At 40.0% G+C, this 18,595-nt stretch overlaps 1 protein-coding gene across 1 annotated transcript; it reads left to right on the forward strand.

Moving 5' to 3' along the window:
* Positions 1-25: 25 nt before the first annotated feature.
* Positions 26-15,927, forward strand: zmp:0000000760 (collagen alpha-1(IX) chain). The gene is made up of 27 exons (XM_027277350.1): positions 26-556; positions 1,077-1,188; positions 2,235-2,358; positions 3,236-3,629; positions 3,724-3,801; positions 3,935-4,030; positions 4,110-4,163; positions 7,175-7,228; positions 7,328-7,381; positions 7,462-7,515; positions 7,674-7,727; positions 7,815-7,868; positions 7,956-8,009; positions 8,402-8,455; positions 8,581-8,625; positions 8,727-8,780; positions 8,870-8,923; positions 9,016-9,069; positions 9,204-9,275; positions 9,361-9,396; positions 9,941-9,985; positions 10,078-10,110; positions 10,798-10,944; positions 11,349-11,525; positions 12,275-12,365; positions 13,925-14,002; positions 14,298-15,927. Exons 2-27 carry the CDS (start codon positions 1,110-1,112, stop codon positions 14,498-14,500), a joined length of 2,292 nt encoding a protein of 763 aa, XP_027133151.1. The 5' UTR covers positions 26-556; positions 1,077-1,109; the 3' UTR covers positions 14,501-15,927.
* Positions 15,928-18,595: the final 2,668 nt, after the last annotated feature.

The following is an 18,595-nucleotide window of genomic DNA, read 5'->3' on the forward strand; positions in this document are numbered from 1 at the left end:
TCTTTCTCTCAGTGAGAGCCCACGGATGATAAAACGCTGTCTTGAATGAACATACACTAAAACCTGTGTGACTGCCTTTAAAGCAATTATAGACTTTCTACTGTTTCTACAACAGTATCCTAAATGTACCGGTAAATGTGCAAAGAGACAAACGCTGCACAGTGAAATACACATACGTTTTTCGAGAGCTGCATTGAACAAAACTTAGCTAAAGTAAAGGCTTTATTCTTCAACATTACTGTGAATTGTCCTTTCACCTACATAGAGGTCCAGGTATGTTCACCTACATTTCCTTAATGTGATGACTCAGTTTACTGGACTTGTACTGTAGGTGTAACTGGCCTATGAGAAGCCACAGATCCCCTTGGGACCAAAGGTGGAGTGGAGCTTAGGGGTCAGGCTCCTCTGAGACCCAGATCTTTTAGTTTGAATGGTCCTCCTGTTCAGCTCAAACACTGGCCCGGGGATGGCACTTTAGAGCGGGATAAATCCTCACACCAAGAACTGGAAAAGATCCATCAGCAGGAGACCTGGGACTTTCTTTTTTCAAGAATATGTGAGTAATTATCTGTCTTTCTCTCGCTTTTCTTTATTTTTAAAATACCTTTTATTAGGGCATTGAGAAATTACATGACTTGGAGTTGTCTATTAAATCTGGTTGCTTTACAAACACGGGACAATGTAGTTTGATCGGCTGTGTATGACATCCAGTGATTACTTCATGAAATTTGACAATGTTTGCATGGACAAAGCAAGTCAGTACATCTAATATTGCTTAAGATAATTTCATCATACAATATGATTATAAAACATTAGTAATTGTATTGCATCAAATTAAATTAGAATATGTGATATGTAAAAAGATCCTTTCACCAGTTTCTGACTTTAAATTACTCCAAGAAATCTAACAGCTTCAGTTTTTTCTTACTTCTTTCTAAATCTTTAACATTTTGGCATAGAAATGTTGTTGTTGTTTTTTTTTTAACAAATTGAATGACTGACTTCTATTTAACAGCCTACAGTACTTCTGCCATCTGATTTACTGAATTATTCATTTATTTTTTGCTGTACTACAGGCACTTATAGCCCCTGACTTCAAACATTTGAAAATGTCACCCTGCAAAGACATGCTGGTGGTTGCAGCAGTCTTTGCCATCTTGGGACTGACCCAATGTCAAAAGTTGCCAAGTAAGTTTACATTTTTTCATACTTATTTGACATCTACGGCATATTTATCATTGCATAAAAAATAACACTGGATCATCTCCCACACAATGTGCAGCTTTTATGGAGTCATGCGGGGCTGGATTTATCAACACTGGATTTAGCAACATTTCTAATCTCAATTAGCCATTTTCTGGTTAAATAAGCATCTCATATTAAATATTATTGACAATAATCTCATATATCGTATTAATAATCTGCTCCAGCTATAGATTTTCCAAGTTGAACACTGTATTACTGTGTCTTGACCAGCAGATGTCAGTGTTTCTCAGTTTATAGTCATCACAGCTGTTGATCTAGTATCATATTTCCTGTTTTCAGTGGCTATGTGAACACTAAAAGGTCAAAGAGGTCATCCTGGGGTTAAGCTATGTACATGAACATTTGAAGCCTTGGAACTGAGTCTCTATCACCATAAATAAATCAGTTAACACAATGTTTTTTTTTGTCTCCATGGTGTCCTGTCTGACGTCTGTCAGCAGAAATAGCATAAGCAGTGGTGTATTTTTGGATTATTGACTATAAAACATAGTAAAACAGCTGACAGAAAAATCTATCTACATACTTACAATCTCAAAAGGAAAACTTGTAATTATAATATGGCACAATAGCAGGTGTCACTGTTTACATTATCGCAGAGCGGGTTCATTGAGTTATTTCATAACATTTGTAATCAGGATCTTTCACCAGCTGTTAACCACGCACTTTCACCTCACAGGAAACATCACAGTCATTCTGATCTCATTCAAACTGCAGCACAAAGCGTGCAGTGTTTAGAATCCAGTAGCCAAATCCACTCATGAAAGAAAATAAACAGCCTCTTCATGTAAATGGGTTTAATATATTACCTCATTGTACCTGTGAAGAGATGGCATTAATAATGACAATGACTAATGCAACCATTTAACAAAACAGTGATATCAGCATTGACGTAAGATTTAGAAGTAGTACGCCGCCTTTGATGCTGAATCAGTGTGAGGTCGAACTAAGCTCGGTGTTTGTGCTGTGAGGTTTTGATCTGCTGGAGGAGTTTCGTGTGCCTGAGTCAAGAGGAGTAAAGAGAGTGGACGGCTCTCAGCCTGAGGCGGTGGCCTTCCGTGTCAACCCTGCTATTCATCTACGCAAGACCATGAGGTACACTGAGCTCAACTAATTTCAGCTGGAAAATGATTAAAAAGTGACCTAACATTGCTGTGACCAGAGCTTCAACGTGCCATCTGGCTGCAGCGATGTAGAACTGTACTCCAAGGTGTGTCAGTACACTGTTACATCACTGTTGGGTGTGGTTACAGGTGCAAGACACCTCTGACCACACACATTATTGATGCTGCTCCTCGGCCTGGTGTTAAGTTACTCTTTAAAGTGTAACTGAACTCCAGACTGAAAAGCAGTTTTGCACCTGCAACCCCGCCAAACAATCATAACACATGGTGCTGGAGTACACCTGTACATCTCTATAGCAAGGTGAGAAGTTAAATCAACGGACGTCAGCAAAAACAGGATTTGGGGGGTGTTAAGTTACTCTATTAAGTCCCTATTTGAGAGTTTGATAGCGCGTTGACATGCAAATGGTGTATTTAATATGTTAAAGCTAAATGTTTAAAATTAGTCACATGTATCAACAACTGTTAGATGGATTAGTAAATCTTATACCTACTAAATCGCAGTATATTAGCAGTTGCATTGTGAGCACACTTAGACGCTGATGTAAGCTCGTTTTTCTTTGAGCTTTCATTTTCTGAAAATGAGTTCAGTGTTGCCTTTTGTGCTGCAGGAAAATGTGCTTTGTTCAAATTAAGTGGTGCGACATCAAAAGAGATTTCACAAAAAGTTCCATCGAAATGTCATATGCTAATGTGGAATTTGAGCATAACATTTAAGAAGCTGTTTCTACTTATTCATGGTCTTAAACCCAGCTGTTCCTACAAAAGCCTTTAATTGCTGTTCTGTAAAGAAAGTCATCCTCTCTTTGATGTAATCCAGCTCTCTAAACCTAACTCTCGTGCCACAGCGATGTTTATCCAGATGGACTTCCCTCCGACTACTCTGTCATCGCAACTTTTAAGGTGACCAAAGACACTGCCAAGAAATCCTGGGACCTGTGGCAGGTCAGTGACCCCAAGGGACAAGAGCAAGTTGGCCTGCGTTTCCAGGGTGATACGCACTCTTTAGACTTCTTCTACACAAGCCCCTATGGGAGCCAGATGCTGAGGACCTTCCATGGTGTAGAAAAGTTGTTTGATGGAGAGTGGCACAAGTTGGCGTTGAGTGTAAAGGGCAGCAAGGTGAAGCTGCTGATAGACTGTGAAGAGGTCAGTGTGGAGACCATTGATGAGCCGAGGCCAGTGATCAATCGAGGGTACACCTCCATCGTCAAGCGGGCTGCAAGAGATCGCTCTGTGTCTGTATGTTGACAACTTGGATTTTTATGTATCAAGAGTAATATTTTAACTTTGATTTGGCATATAATTTCTCATACTATCTCCTGTGTGTCTCCAGGTGGATCTTCAGCAGATGGAGGTGTCATGTGACCCAGAGAAGGCTTATTCAGAGGGCTGCTGTGAGCTTTCCAGCGTGGTGAGTCAGCTTCCTATTCAACATTGTTTCACTACCTCTGTTGGAAATGTGTGTGTGTGTGTGTGCGTGTGTGTGTGTGTGTGTAGTGTGTGTAGTTTTAAAACCTGTTGTCTCGCCTTTCTGTTCATGGCAGTGCGGAGGGTATGCAGAGATCGGTCTAACAGCTGGAAGAGCTTCTTGCAAATGTCTGCATGGACAACCTGGTGTTCAGGGACCTCCAGGGCCAAAGGTAAATGTACCTGTATAGTGAAAACAGGAGCATACTGAGAAGACAATCTGTGTTGACATATTTGTTTATTCATCTGCAGGGTCACAGAGGTCTTCCAGGAGTACCTGGAGACACAGGAAGGCTGGGAAACTGGGTAAATAAATGTGCAATATGTCTCTTAACCATGTGACTATCAAACCTTCTATTATGCTGGATGAATGCTTGTTCTGGTGCTTAACTTAACTTCTTATGGTCAGCAGCACCCCCATACTATTGCAGCATATTAAAGTGAAGTGTAGTTAGGTGACACTGTAAAATAGCCACTCATGAGACAGCAGCGAAGCTGTGGAAAATGGCAGTAGAAGTACAACTGAGACACGACAGGATGGAAACAGATCTGGAAGCAGGAGCACTTAGCAATAGTAAACGTAGGGGCTCCTTTCATACTTAAAAAAGTCATGACTGCTTTGCAAAAGATTTAGAAGGAAGCCAAGATAAACACAAAACCAATACGGATGTGACAATAAATTTGTTTTTGTAGTTCTGAAATAGCCATTTGCATCTTAAAACACAGGCTCTACTGGTTTAGAATACAGGATTGAACTCAAACTGGCAAAGGATCACAGGATTTATAATGGTTTTGCTTTTCCATTTGGAAGAAACTGAGCCAAAAGTAATGAATCCCACACACACAGGAAAACCAGGCAGTTGAGTAATAACCATACACTCCAAGTGTCTGGTAATGAGTGGCATTAGTTTCGTGTGAAATTGCTTAGACGTTTTGTTTTTTAAATGTTTGTATTTTTCTGGATAAGGTCAATGAATTCAGTGTAGGAGGAGGACCAAATTATGAAACAGAGGAGAGGTTTGAAAAATTATAATGAACAAAGTATTTTGCTGCAGGAGGAGTCAGTTACACATCAGTGAATGAAGAAATACACTCACATTTGTATCCTTTAGGGAGCTGCAGACGTGATTATTCCCACTTTAAATTTATGACCTGTTAATCTCTTTGATGCTTAGCAGTCAGTTATGTTGGAGGAGATGTGAGAGACTTTAAAAAAACAGTCCGGAGAACATGTGTTTAAAGAGGATAACTTTTTTTTTTTATACGTATGAGATGGTTTGGCATTTAACATTCCCTTTGCACTCGACGAAATCCCCCATACTGCCTGTACAAACACATTCAGAGCACATTTCCAGAGCTGTACATGCTACATATTGATGTCCTGGATTGCAGCTGTAGCTCATATGGAGTAAACATCTGCCGTGTGTAACTCGTTAGAGTTTTGACCTCCTGCCAACTTGTGAATCACAGAGCCCCAACATGTTTATCACCTCCCCTGCTGGCATCCAAGGAGGGCATTTCCTGGCACAGATATATGAACTGTCCATCTCAGGTGGTGGGTGGTCTTTTCCTCATCGGGGCTATACCGCCTTAGAAACGTTGTAAAGTTCACGGTCATGCCTCTCGCCGTACTGTCGGCCATCTCTGAGGTTAACCTCTGCCCAGCTGACTCTGCTAAAAAACTGTGTTAGGTGAGATTGTCAAATAAACTGACAACACAAAGGCATCCTGGCCTTGTTTAATCTGTTTGTTGACTCAGTGAAATACAGCCAACTGGAAAACACTTTTCCTTCTACTACCGAGGAAGTCAGCATCTGTGCAAACAATACTGCTCTGCTTTGTTGTATTTATGACTAATATTTCCTAAATCCTGCTGAATATGCTTGTGTATATTTTCCAGTAATGTGACTAATGTGACATTTATAGTATGTTTACATTTGAAAATGAATTGTCCTCCTTTTATCATGTGATCTTTACAGTTTGGGAAAAGTCTTACTTTCTTGACAAGAGATAGATGCAATACTACTATCATATCTGTGCTGTAAATATGAAGCTGAAGCCAGAAGATGGTTAGCTAAGCCAAAGACTGGAGGCAGGGGAAAACCCTACTCTGTCCAAACTTCAAAAATACACATCTCTAAAAATGACTTACATACACTTTTTTCATTCCAGTTTTGTACAGATTAAACAAACAAGATATAGACAGAGCTATGCTTAATAGTTGTGTCTCCCCTGTTTCCAGTGTTTGCTCTAAGCTAATTTTCTCCTGGCTGTAGCTTCATATTTGAAGGAATAATGTGACATATTGGAAAATGCGCTTTCACGCTTTTTTTTTTTTTTTTTTGCCAAGACTTAGATGAGACAATTGGTACCACTCGCATGTTTGGCCCGTTCAATATGAAGTTACAGTGGGGACTGCCCATTGTTCTGGTGGCGCATTATTCCAAAACCCAAATGTTCTGAAAAATTAGACTGGAAGCACATTTGCTGAGAAGTCAGGTAACTTTCATCGTCTTGGAAACAATAATAAGTTTGGTAAGGTTTACTACATTATTTATTAGACAGCGGTTTGGGTTAAGTATGTTAGTCACGTCAGTTAAATTACCTACTTAAATCAATGATATCAGAACAACGGGCCTTGGAGAAAAGGGAGTTTTCTGAATAACAGCCAGTCAGACAAATGGACAGTTTTCAATAGTTTTTCAAACTATTAGAGTTTTGGAATAATAAGCTGTTGGAACAATGGCATAGCACACAGCCAGCAGCCAGTTTAATTTACTGCCATCTGAATCTGAAGTCAAGTGCAGCTCTTCTTTGTCTACCTAAGAATTTTAGGATTATCATTTATTGTGTAATATATTATGTCTGCCTATATGTTGTGCAGCTAACACTGTAGAGAACGTTTTTGTGTGGCATAAACAAACAAAACATAACATGTTCAGTGAGTTGTAAAGATGCTGGGCAGATTTTGCTACCTTTGGATAGATGTTTCGCCTTGCTTCCAGTTTTTATGCTGAGCTAAGCTACACTTTGCTAGCCTGAGCTTCATATTTACCATACAAGCATAAGAGTGTATCTAAATCAAGGCAGGAAACCAAACACCAGTAAGTGTATTTCCCGAAATGTCCAAACATTCCTTTAAGACTCTTGAATCTCTCTTTTCCGAGAAAGCAAATGCTGTCATGTCTGAGCAATTTCTCTTTCTGTTGCATGCAAAGTTTAATCTCCCAGTAGATCAGTGACCCTTTCTCTAGTTGGTCCATTCCCAAACAAATGGCTGTGGTCCTGCTTGTGATTGTGTCAATCTTGTCTTACAGGGGATCAGGGGAAAAACAGGAGAATATGGCAACATTGGCGAGACAGGCCCAAAGGTAAGATCTGTCTTGATATGCCCCTATCAGGGGTTACACGTTTACACCTTTTGAGTTCTTTCTCAAAATGGATTAATGAAATTTCACACACGTCCTCAGGGTGAAAAAGGAATCAAAGGCGAGAAAGGAATGCGAGGACTCTGGGGCCAAGTGGTAATTTATCACACTCAGATTTATTGTTTTCTTTAACCTGAAATGTTAGAAATTGTATTAATGAGATGTTGTGTTAACAGGGAGACAGAGGTCCTAAAGGGCTGAAAGGATTAAAAGGGGCAGCAGGCTTCAAGGTAAAGTCCTAATGGTAATCTGTTTAATTAGAAAACAGACAGCCATCCAGGGAGGTTACAGACTTTTCATTGGATTTCTGTGCAGTCTATTGCTTCACTTGTATAACTTTATAGATAATCCTGAAGGTTTAATGTCGGCATTTTGACTGTAATTACAGGGAGTCCGTGGGCACCCTGGAGACATTGGAGAGACTGGGAAACAAGGAGAAGTTGTAAGCTGACCTTTCACACACAGTGGTAAGCCCTTTTGCAAGTCATTATGTAATTACTGTATCACTAACATCTTGGCCTCCATGAAGGGTGCTAAAGGCGAAAAAGGATATGAAGGGATTCCCGGGTTTCAAGGAGTTAAGGTATTCCTATTTCTTTCCCCCCTCGTTCTTCTCTTCTTTTTTTTATCTAGATATTGTGATTTAATTCCATCATGCTTTGATTTTTAGGGAGAACAGGGGGCCACTGGGCCAACAGGGCGTGCTGGGCCCAGAGGAAAGCAGGTGGGTTATCGTGGGATTGCCTGTTCCATAATCCATAATAAGACACTCTAAATTCTTTGTCCTCTATCTTCAAAATCCTCTCATGTGAGCTTGGAGACACAGTAAATCATTTTTAATGTGGTAAAACACTGGAATAGAGCTATGTTTTTGGCTTGTTTTTGCCGTCTCCATAAACATTAGTTCATGTGGCTGGATTTTGGCTGAGATCTGAGGGTCTGAACTATATCAGCATAAACTGGTGAGTCACTGAAAGAGGAGCCTCGACCGCAACGATAACCTACTCTATTGTATATGAAGGAAGGCTCCCAGGTTCACTATGATGCTCACTTATTAGAAAAGTTGCATACAATGTAACATTTTAACTTGTGTTGCTTCAAATGATGATTTAACAGGGTATCGTGGGAGATCCTGGAGAGAGGGGAACTCCTGGAGAGAAGGGGAAACCTGTATGTATCACAAATTAATCACAATTTGTCCTTTTTGTTTGGTTAGATTTACACCACAAATGCGATCAAAATGCTTTTGTGTGTGTGTGTGTGTGTGTGTGTGTGTGTGAACTTTTGAAAACTAGGGGATCACAGGACCTGCAGGCAGAGCTGGTACCATTGGACCAAAGGTGATTCACTGCTGACACACCCAGCTCCTCACACCTTTGTGCTCGCTTACTGTACACACTACTTTGTCTGTTTTATAATAATAATGATAGTGTTCCCACAGGGAATTATTGGAGATCCGGGCATATCAGGCAGAGATGGTGATCAAGGAGTAGAGGTATTATATTCTGCTGACAATGATATCTTAATGTTGAATTTTAGAAGCAGTGCGCTTGTATTATTGTAAATTTAATCTATTCCAAACAGGCTTATCAAGGACCACAAGGTCTCAGTGGAAAAGTCGGACGAAGTGGGGCAAAGGTAACTTGCTGATCTTGTATGGCTTTTGTAAATAAATGTGCAATTGAGTTGTTTTTGGCTGATTCATTTGCTGTGGTTCGTGTCTTTTATAGGGAGAGAAAGGCACCCTTGGTCCAGCAGGAGAAATGGGCCCCCAAGGCCGAACTGTAAGTCACTTTTTCAGTCACTGAAGACAAGCACATAATACATTTGGTACGTAAAGTAGTTTGCCATCTTAAAGGAAAACGACAAAGAATAAAGCAGTCCCTTAGGTCGGTTTAATAAATGTTTTATTCTCGAGGGCCCAAGAGGTTACAAGGGTTCTGCAGGGAAGCCAGGAAGACCTGGATTTATCGGCCCACCAGGACCTACTGTAAGTCCTCCAGATGAATTTTCTAAACTCTTCCAAACACTAGTTCATTTTCTTCGAGCCATTAAACCATGTCATCTCCTCACAGGGACACGTGGGTGTGCCTGGAAAACCAGGGTCCAAGGTAATACATCCTCACGCTCAAATAAAATATGACGGCAAAATCACCATTCAATGCCACAATTCAGGAAATATTTAAAATATACCGATTCATGAGCTTAATGCAGTCATTCAGGATCTGTAGATGTTTTCTCTTATGCAACACGCTTTTACAACTTTTAAGGTCACATTTAAATATGAATGAAGGTCAAATGGGATAAAATCAATCCAAAATCCTCTGTACAGGAATATAATACATTGGGATGCTGCTCAAGTGCAGGTGCAAATGAAAAGAATGAACGAAAATGAAGAAGGGGCTTGCTGCCATCAACACAAGATTTTCAAGTTCCTTTTTTGGACTTGTCACAGCCACAGTGCAACATACAGGAACTTTGAAACATTAATAAGTTAAAAGCTATATTGTGGCCTGACTGAGACCCTAAATGTACTAAATGTACAAAGATCTAGTTTACCGGTAAATAACATGTATTCATAGAGTAGAGCAGTGCCTGTGAAATTCTCATATATTAAATATTTACAAGCTTTATCTTTGTATTTGCTTTGCGCAGGGAGACACAGGAATCCCGGGGATTCAAGGAGTTAAAGGTGGACAGGTACTGCCTTAAATATCTCATCTTCTCTCCTCATCCTTACATCTTGTTCTTGTTCTCTTCTTAACGCGACTTTGCTTTTGCTTACTTTAAAGGGAGAAAAAGCAGTTAAGGGCCCAAAAGGAAAGGTGAGCTGGGATTCTTTGATAAAGAAATGTTTAACTGTTTTATTAAGAGATCGAAAAAACAAAGAGATCAGAGAAAACTCTCAACTTTAAATGGCGCAAGTGCAAGAGCTATGAAGCAAGAACAGATCCACCGCCCACTATTCACCATCAATCCAGTCCTCTGATTTAGTACAAGATGAATCATAACTTGCTCTGTGAAGAATTTGTTTCACTGAAAGGAACAGTCTTGCAGGTGTGCGTTTCCTCATACGGTGATACCTCTGCCAGACTATCATCATTCTACTGGTTCAAAAATGTTACATTCATCACATTCTCTGTTGGAAAACTGAATAGCCTGAAAAATGTCATTTCACTCCATTAAATAACATACCAATCATATTTAGAGCATCTGTAACTGCAATGAGGCCGGTGACACCCACAGATGAGCATTGCACATTTTCCAGGTGTCCTCTACCAGAAACCTGCAGAAAAAACGTCCAGTTTGTTTATGAATGTATTAAACTTACATTGTGGGTTTTGTATATTTGCACAATTTTCATGTTTATTTTAGTCACATCCTTAAAATGCTCTTGCATTTTGTCTTTATGACAGTTTATTTTTACTATTCATGAGACATAATACGCATTTTAAGCTTGTTGCTTTCTGCAAAAGTGATTCCTCATTGTTCTCTGGATCTGTTATTAACAGGTTGGAGACAAGGGTGAGCAGGGTCCTCAGGGAGGACGGGGGAAGCGCGGCCCGGGAGGCCCACCTGGACGCTCAGGTCCTGTTGGAGTCAAGGGGGTTCGAGGCGAAGGAGGACCAGATGGCTTTCAGGGGCCCCCAGGTCCACCAGTGAGTAAAATACAAGTCTCTGAAAATCGTGATGAAAAGCACTGTTCTTCAGTCTCTACTATAATTGGCACATCATGTGATGGCACAGATACAGCAGAATAATCATTTGCACGAGCAGTCGTGCTGAGTGGCACCACAGTGTTTGGTAACAACGTTGGTGTCAAGAACACATTTAAACAGTTTCACATTAGCCTGCACTTAGTAGTGACTCACAGCAAGAGTTTCATTTAGTGCGGCTATAAATTCATAATGAGCCTCAGGAAATATTGTTGGCTTCATTTGTTCATTGCATTTCTTCTGAGAGGTAACCATTGCTTCAGCATGTCCTATCCTGTAATATTCCATAATATGTCCCAAAGTTGGGTCACTTCCAGTGATGGATGTGGTAATAATTTGTTACACAGGGCCCAACGCTCGCTGCTCAACACGTGATTGAGGTTTGTAAGAAAGTGGTCCTGGAACAGATGTCCACCTTTGCCAACTCTGTGAAAAGGACGTGTGCTGCAGTTTGTCCTCTCTACGGGGACGTGCCTATGGGCGCCCCTGGTCCCCCTGGACAGAAAGGACCCCCCGGACCACCTGTGAGTATTAAAGTTTGGGTGTTCTACACAGACACTCTATGGAGTTGATTTTTCTTTTTTGCAAAATCATTGCTTTAGCTGAGACCTTTAACTGACACGTTGCCAGAGTGCAGCACATTCTCCATACATTGTTCGTTTTTGTCTCCCCGCCTGAGTAAAATGCAAACACATTGAGAGGGTCTGGACTGGACTAAGAGAGCTGAAGTATTTGGCAGAAAAGCTTGGAATGAAAACATTACGATTTTCCACGTCTCCATGAGGACAAATAAGGAGTCACAGACTAGACACTTGGTCTGTGTTGAACGGTTTTTGGAGAGTATCAAGGCTGCCCTTGGATTGGAAAGCCTTTTCCACATTATTATACAGTGTAGAACCGATTCATGTTCCACAGCTTCTTTAATTACAATGACTCTCAGGCTGATAAATGCTCTTGAAGCCATGAGTATATAAAAATATTCCACTATATTAGATTATGGCCAGTAAGTCTCATGTTGTGGCGTTTAATGCCAAACCAAGAACAGCAATGAACCCGTACTCTACAATTCTTTCCTGACAAAGAATTGAATGATAGATAGATAAATAGATAAATCTTTTCAGTTTTTGTGCACAGATTTGGTCAAAATGAATCGAATCTCAGTTCATGACTTGACCTAATTAAAAAAAAGAAAAACATTGCAAAACTTTGCAAGGTTTATAGTAAAAACACACCAAAGATTAACAATGTATTTTCCTATTGATTATGTTGTCAGGGTGACCCTGGTAATGATGGTGATGAAGGAGAAGTGGGCCTGCCGGGATTCTATGGAGAGGCCGGAGATCTGGGTCGCCAAGGGGAAACAGGTGTGCAAATCAAACCTGACACATTATATTTATTAATATGATGAACACCAAAACTATAATCCACCAGTGCTTATTTTAGAAAAAAACAGTGGAGGAAAAAGAATTAATTTTCTTTACTAACGCCTGCATGAATTCATAGTTTTGGCCTCTTAGAGGCAGGACATATATCATACACACATGACCTTACAAAGCTGTTCATTTACTCGAACAGTTGCCTATGTACACTTCAGCAGACATACAGTAGAGTAACATTGCTCTTCCGTTGCAGATACAGTTGTGTTTCTGGCTACCTGGTAAGGAGTTCGGTGATAATTCATAAGTAGCAATGAAATCAATACAATAAATAACACATCAGCATTCAAAATGTTACTTAAAAGGGGCACACCACCGATTTTATACGTCATTATCAGTCTTCTAGGTGCTGGATTTACCTCCTGGGCACTGCCGTGGCACCACACCCCGAGCTCCTAGGGCGTTACTATGTGAAAGCACATCACTCCACCATCTCTCCACATTTGCATGTCTATACTGTAGGCCTTTTTTGTGTGTGTGTGGTTGCATTTCAGGTTCATATGTGTAAAACTTGAGTAAAAAAAGAATTGAGGGGTTAATGAAATAGTTCTTCTCAGTATGTAAAAATATTTGTATAATCTGTGGGCTTTTGTCAACTCTGAGAAAAAATAACACTTAGTTTATAGTGTATTATGTGAAGTGCTGATGACACCTAGACTGACGGTGGGGACTAAAAGTACAGAAGTCAGCATACATTTTTTACCAATCAGTCTCTTACATTTTCCCCAACTTTATAGAAGTGCAAGACTGAATCGCTGGAGTACCTTTGTGAGTGAAAGTATTATTATCAGCAACATGTGGATGCAGAATGGCCCTTTCCAAAGTGTTAAGGATATATTAGCATGTAAGCAGCATTTTAATGTTGACGTAGCCAGACATTGAGCCAGTTTAGTCTTTTACATCCTGTTGGATAGTTGAATCTTTAAAGATGCTTTATATTTCATCATGTTTTGTATGTAAACTTCTGTCAAATAATTGTAGTGAAGTTAAAATATTTACAATATACATATACAATATACAATATTTTCCTCTAAAACATTGTGGAGTAGACTAAAGTGGCTTAAAATGGAAACACACATTGCACTTTTGAACACATGTACTTACTCTTTTCACCACTGGAAAAAAAACACTTGACTCCCTTTCATCATGAACCGCATAATATGAAACTGCTGAATCAAATACTGTGCAGTGCTGTAAAACTGGTAGGCTAACACGTATATCCTCGGCTCTAATTTATGGTTAGACGTCTGAACATGATGTCACACACTTGCTACATTCACGTGCCAAGCCAATGAAATTGAAGAGCATTTACAAGGTGTTTTAAACATTTATTTAACAATGATCTCAGTAACACATATGGTCTTTAATCAACATGAACAGTGTGTTTTTGAGTGTTTTCACCCCTGTGGGAATAGCGTTTAGACCCGTCTGGTGTCATTTCTGCTGAGAGACTAATGTGAGTGTATTTGTGTGTGTCTGGCTTGCAGGTGACAGAGGAGAGCAAGGTGATAAAGGGTCCAAGGGTTACGGTCTACCTGGCTACACTGGAGACCAGGGACCCAAGGGTAAATTCATCTTCCAGTACTTAATGTTGTTTGATGATTTGGTTAAAATGAGACATTAATCGATGTCTACATCTGGGCCTGTGCATCATTTTCCAAACTATATTCAGCTGAGTCAAATCCCAGGAAAAGGGAGAGGAGACGTGTTAGTGTAAGAAAAATGTGTTATTTGCCAAAGAAGAAATTATTTTTCTCTGTAAATGCTCTGTTCATGGAATCTGTGAAAACAGCCTTACTCAGCTCATCTCAGCAGACTGAGAGGACCGAAGACTAAACAACATTTTTGCCTCAATCACAGGTCAGCATGGACGTCCGGGCAGAGCCTTTAATGGCCAGCCAGGCAAGGAGGGTGAGAGGGGACATGTAGGCCGCCCTGGACTCAGGGGCCACGCAGGTCTCAGAGGACCTCCAGGTGTTTGTATGACCTCAGGGTGTGCTCAGCTGAACCCCACCATTGGGACACCTCAGCCAGCACCCCGGAGGTTGAGGAATCGCCAGTAGAGGAAAAAACAGTAATATAATATTGAGCTTAAAGGAGGAAAACATGGTAGATCGTTTTTTGTTAATATGTTTTTGTTCAAATAAATTGAAACTTTCATGTAAATATGCATCCCAACTGAAACGTCTGGGGACAGTTTGATCTACAAGGTTACCAAAGACAACACTAATGTGATCTGAAGGAGAGTGGTAACAAAATATATGTGTATAAAAAGACCGTCTTCATTTGATAGTTTTATTTAAACTGATTTCACAAGTCTGAGTTGTCTTTAAACATCTATTCTTTCTAATAAAAATACAAAAAATGATAGTGATGTTTTTTTTAGACTTGTGTGAAATCCTGATTCAGGTTCATGATCAATGCTCTATCCGCCTTGGAATTTGAGAGCTATAGTCATTACTTGATCAAAGGCAGCAAAACAAAACAAAACTAACAATAAAAAAATGTTTGAAGAGCATGAATAGTTTATGTAATACTCTCTATGTAGAGAGTGACTCTGTGTACCACATCTTATAGTCTTGAGTGAAAATTATAGACAGAATATTTAAAACTCTGAGTTGTCTTTTTGTTATATTTGCCATGTATTTTCTGGAGCTGTTCTGTGAAAAAGTTCAGATTTTATGACACTTAAGTATGTTTTAATTACTAATCGTAGGATCTGAAAACTTACAGCTTTGACACCTCTAGTAGTAGTCTAAAAAAATACACTGGCAGACAGCTGTGGGGTGATTTTATACTATTTTACACTTACTTAAATACTTTTGTCTCATTGTCAAAATCATTAACATTATAATGGTTGTAAAACACTGAGTACATTTTGCACCCCAACTCTTTGTATAATCAGAATTTAATGCATTCAGTACAATAAAATTTCAAGACTTGGAGAGCTATGTCAGTACATTTTTCCATGCTATTCACATGGGAAGTTAGCTAGTTAGTTATTTGGCTCATGCGCATACTACCTTAAAAAATGCTGAAAAAACTTTTGTGGTTTATGCACACAGTGAGCGTGGGGTGCCTACTTGGAACACAATCGAGTTTTCTTAATATGTTCATGTTTATCCCTCTTTAAGGGATACTGCACCATCCGGATGCATTCCCTTTCATTTTTATAACACAATGCAAGATATCTGAACTTTGAGATTGAGGGTGGAATCGTGTGCTATAATAAAGTCAGAGAATGTACCTCTAAAGGTGTAATATGTAACTTTTTCACATCAGAATCTCTAAAAGTCTGAATGTTAGATATGTTGTTGAGCTGTGTACTTACATTACTCCAAATGTTTCCAACAAAGTCCAGTGAAATGAGTAATTGGATTCAAGGGTATGTTGTGTTTCATTTGGCTCTGGTTGCTATAACTTCTCGGGAAAAACAGGATATGTCCGAGAGTGAGGAAGGAAGTCAACAAACGTAACATGAATAAAACCTTAATACATTCCCTGATGCTTGAACATGATTTCTGCCTGAGCCATGTCAGATAGATTTTCATCAGCAATGGTGGTCGTTTAACAGTGAAGACGAACAATTCCCATGATCCCATGCTAAAATCACAATGTCATCAAACTACATCTTTTGTTATTGTGTTGATGTGAGAGATGTGAAAACTGTGTTTAAGCCCTAACATTTCACAAACAGGAGTGCAGGACTGGGCGGTGGGTAGGGCTCAGTATGCAGGACTGTCATGTGAGATGGGCCCACAAAGATACTAAAATGGACAGCTGTGGATGTGGGCAGGGGTCCATGGAGAATACCTATGTGCAGGATCCAGAATTTGGTGCTACGCCCCGGTCACTAAAATTCTCTGCATTTCCTCAAGTGGAAGGTTTGGAAATCCTATCTGTGATGATTTCTGGTTATAATTTAACTGCTTGCAAATCTCAATCACATTTCATTGGGCTACAGAGAGTATGCATAAATTTAAGCTGTCAATAGAAAAGTTAATGACCTACAACCTGTGCTTACTCTTTTTTTTAGCAGTTGTTGTAGTGATGAGAACAAACAGTGACATAAACAGCAATGTTTCCCACATGGTGGCTCCACAGATACTGTTGTAGCACTGTTGCTTCACAGCAACACAGACCCGGTTTGATTCCTGGCTTGTGTGGACTTTCCAGCTGAAAAACCTGCTGGTCAAGTGGAATAGAGGCTCTAAATTACTTGTGTCTGTCTATCTGTATTAGCAATGGGGCAACGCCCTGTCCAGGGCATTTCCCTGCTGAGATCAACATAGGCTGCGAGAGGGTCCAGCAATCCTGGAGCCCAGAAAGGACTTAATGAGTTGAGAAAGATAATGATTGTTTTCCACAGCTCTGATGGACAAACACTCCCAAAGAGAGAAACTCACACTGAGCACTCCTTGTGGCTGTTCTCAGTGTCTTTCCTGGCTCACATTTGTTTCCTCTGAGAAACCCATCGACTTTAGATCCTCATCCTCCACCCCCTCTACAACTGCAGCATCATGTGTGCCATGCTGCTCTGGATGCTGTGGCCACCTCTGTCATGGAAACTATTACTAATCCACGATTATCCTCTGAATTTTCTTTCTGGGCTCAACCACTTGCTTCAGACATGCTCACTATTTATCTCTGTGGCAAACCATCATCATCATCATGATAAATACGACTTAATGCATGGGAGCTGATTAAAACAACCCAGTACAGTTGAGCTTCAAAGTGATGGCAAAAAATCAGAGGTTATTAGAGAGAGGGGTTTTATGTTGTCCTCGGGCATTTATTTGAAAAGTTTCAGAGCAAGTGCCAGACACTGTAAATGTGAGTTGATGTAAGTAATAAGCCAAATGTGTTATTGTGTTTTGTAGAGGTGAAAGTGACCAGACTGCTTATGCTGTTAGACCCAACTGTAGATTTAATTAAGTATCCTGACAACTTTTTTTTTTTTTTTTACCGCATTTTAACACATTGGCAGAATGAGATGCTGGTGGGTGGGTGGATGACATAAACCTTTTCTGGTTAATTTCCTTCCTCATTATTTGTATGTAAAAATTTCTCATTTGTGAAACCCAACTACATATTTGTTTAAGCATTTGATGGATTTAGTTTATTAGCAGACCCACATGCAGAAAGGATTTTTTTTCTCAGCTAGAGATCAGTTAAAGGTTCTGGGTTTGAGTTTTGTGCAAAAAAGTCTCTGATGATTATGTGGCGACTAGGGTTAAAGGTTAATGTAAGAATTTGTTGAAAAGGCCTTTTGTCTGAGGATGTCATGGGATCGTTGATGCTGTCTTTTGCCCATATGATTGCCTTAAATGAAACTACTATTGCCTGAGTGAGAACATCTTTCAATCAATAAGTACTCTCTCAGTTCTGATATAACTGATGATAGCAGAATTAATGCCGACCTCTTTAGCATCTGCCACAGTCACCTATTGTCTCACACACCTAGCGATAAACCATGGCCATAACACATGCCAGGTCCTCATAGGACGCTGATTGGTCCAAACCACTGCGTTCAGACCAAGCGGCAACCTTCGTGGCTGTGAAGTGAAGCCAATGCGGATGTGCCAAAAACCGCTGATTCTCGAACGTCCACTTGAGGCTGGCCACAGAACCAGAACCATCTCTATAAGCCCCCATATTAAAATGTCCGACTTCACAGCAGAAATAAACACGTTTAAAAAATCATCTTGTCTCTATAGTTTCCCTGTTCATGACAACTATACTGAATTATATTAAGGCTTAAAGTTATGCATGATTAACAGCGTGGCCACTTTGTTTGACAGGTGCGTGCCGTTACAGATGTTTTCTTTGAGCACCCAGGCTTCATTTAGCCCACCTCAGGTCCTAAAACAGTCCACGTCAATGCCTATTTTTGACGGGAGGTGGCAGAGGCAGTACTGCCAAGATAGTGACAGATGGATTCTCTCGTGATTTCGGGATGTCACAAATCCAGCTGCCTCACAAAGTTAGTAGTAGAAAATAAGAAAATTCCTCTAGAGTTTTTTCCTCTTTAGTTTATATAGTTTCACCTCTTGAGGCCACTAAGAATTATCCAAATGAAACAGATCTGCACCCTGTAGCGAGGATCTAAAGTAGAAAAACAGTTTGATGCCACAGTTGTACTTGAGATAATGTTGTGT

Source organism: Larimichthys crocea, chromosome III, assembly GCF_000972845.2.
Source record: "Larimichthys crocea isolate SSNF chromosome III, L_crocea_2.0, whole genome shotgun sequence".
Taxonomy (NCBI): Eukaryota; Metazoa; Chordata; class Actinopteri; family Sciaenidae; genus Larimichthys; species Larimichthys crocea.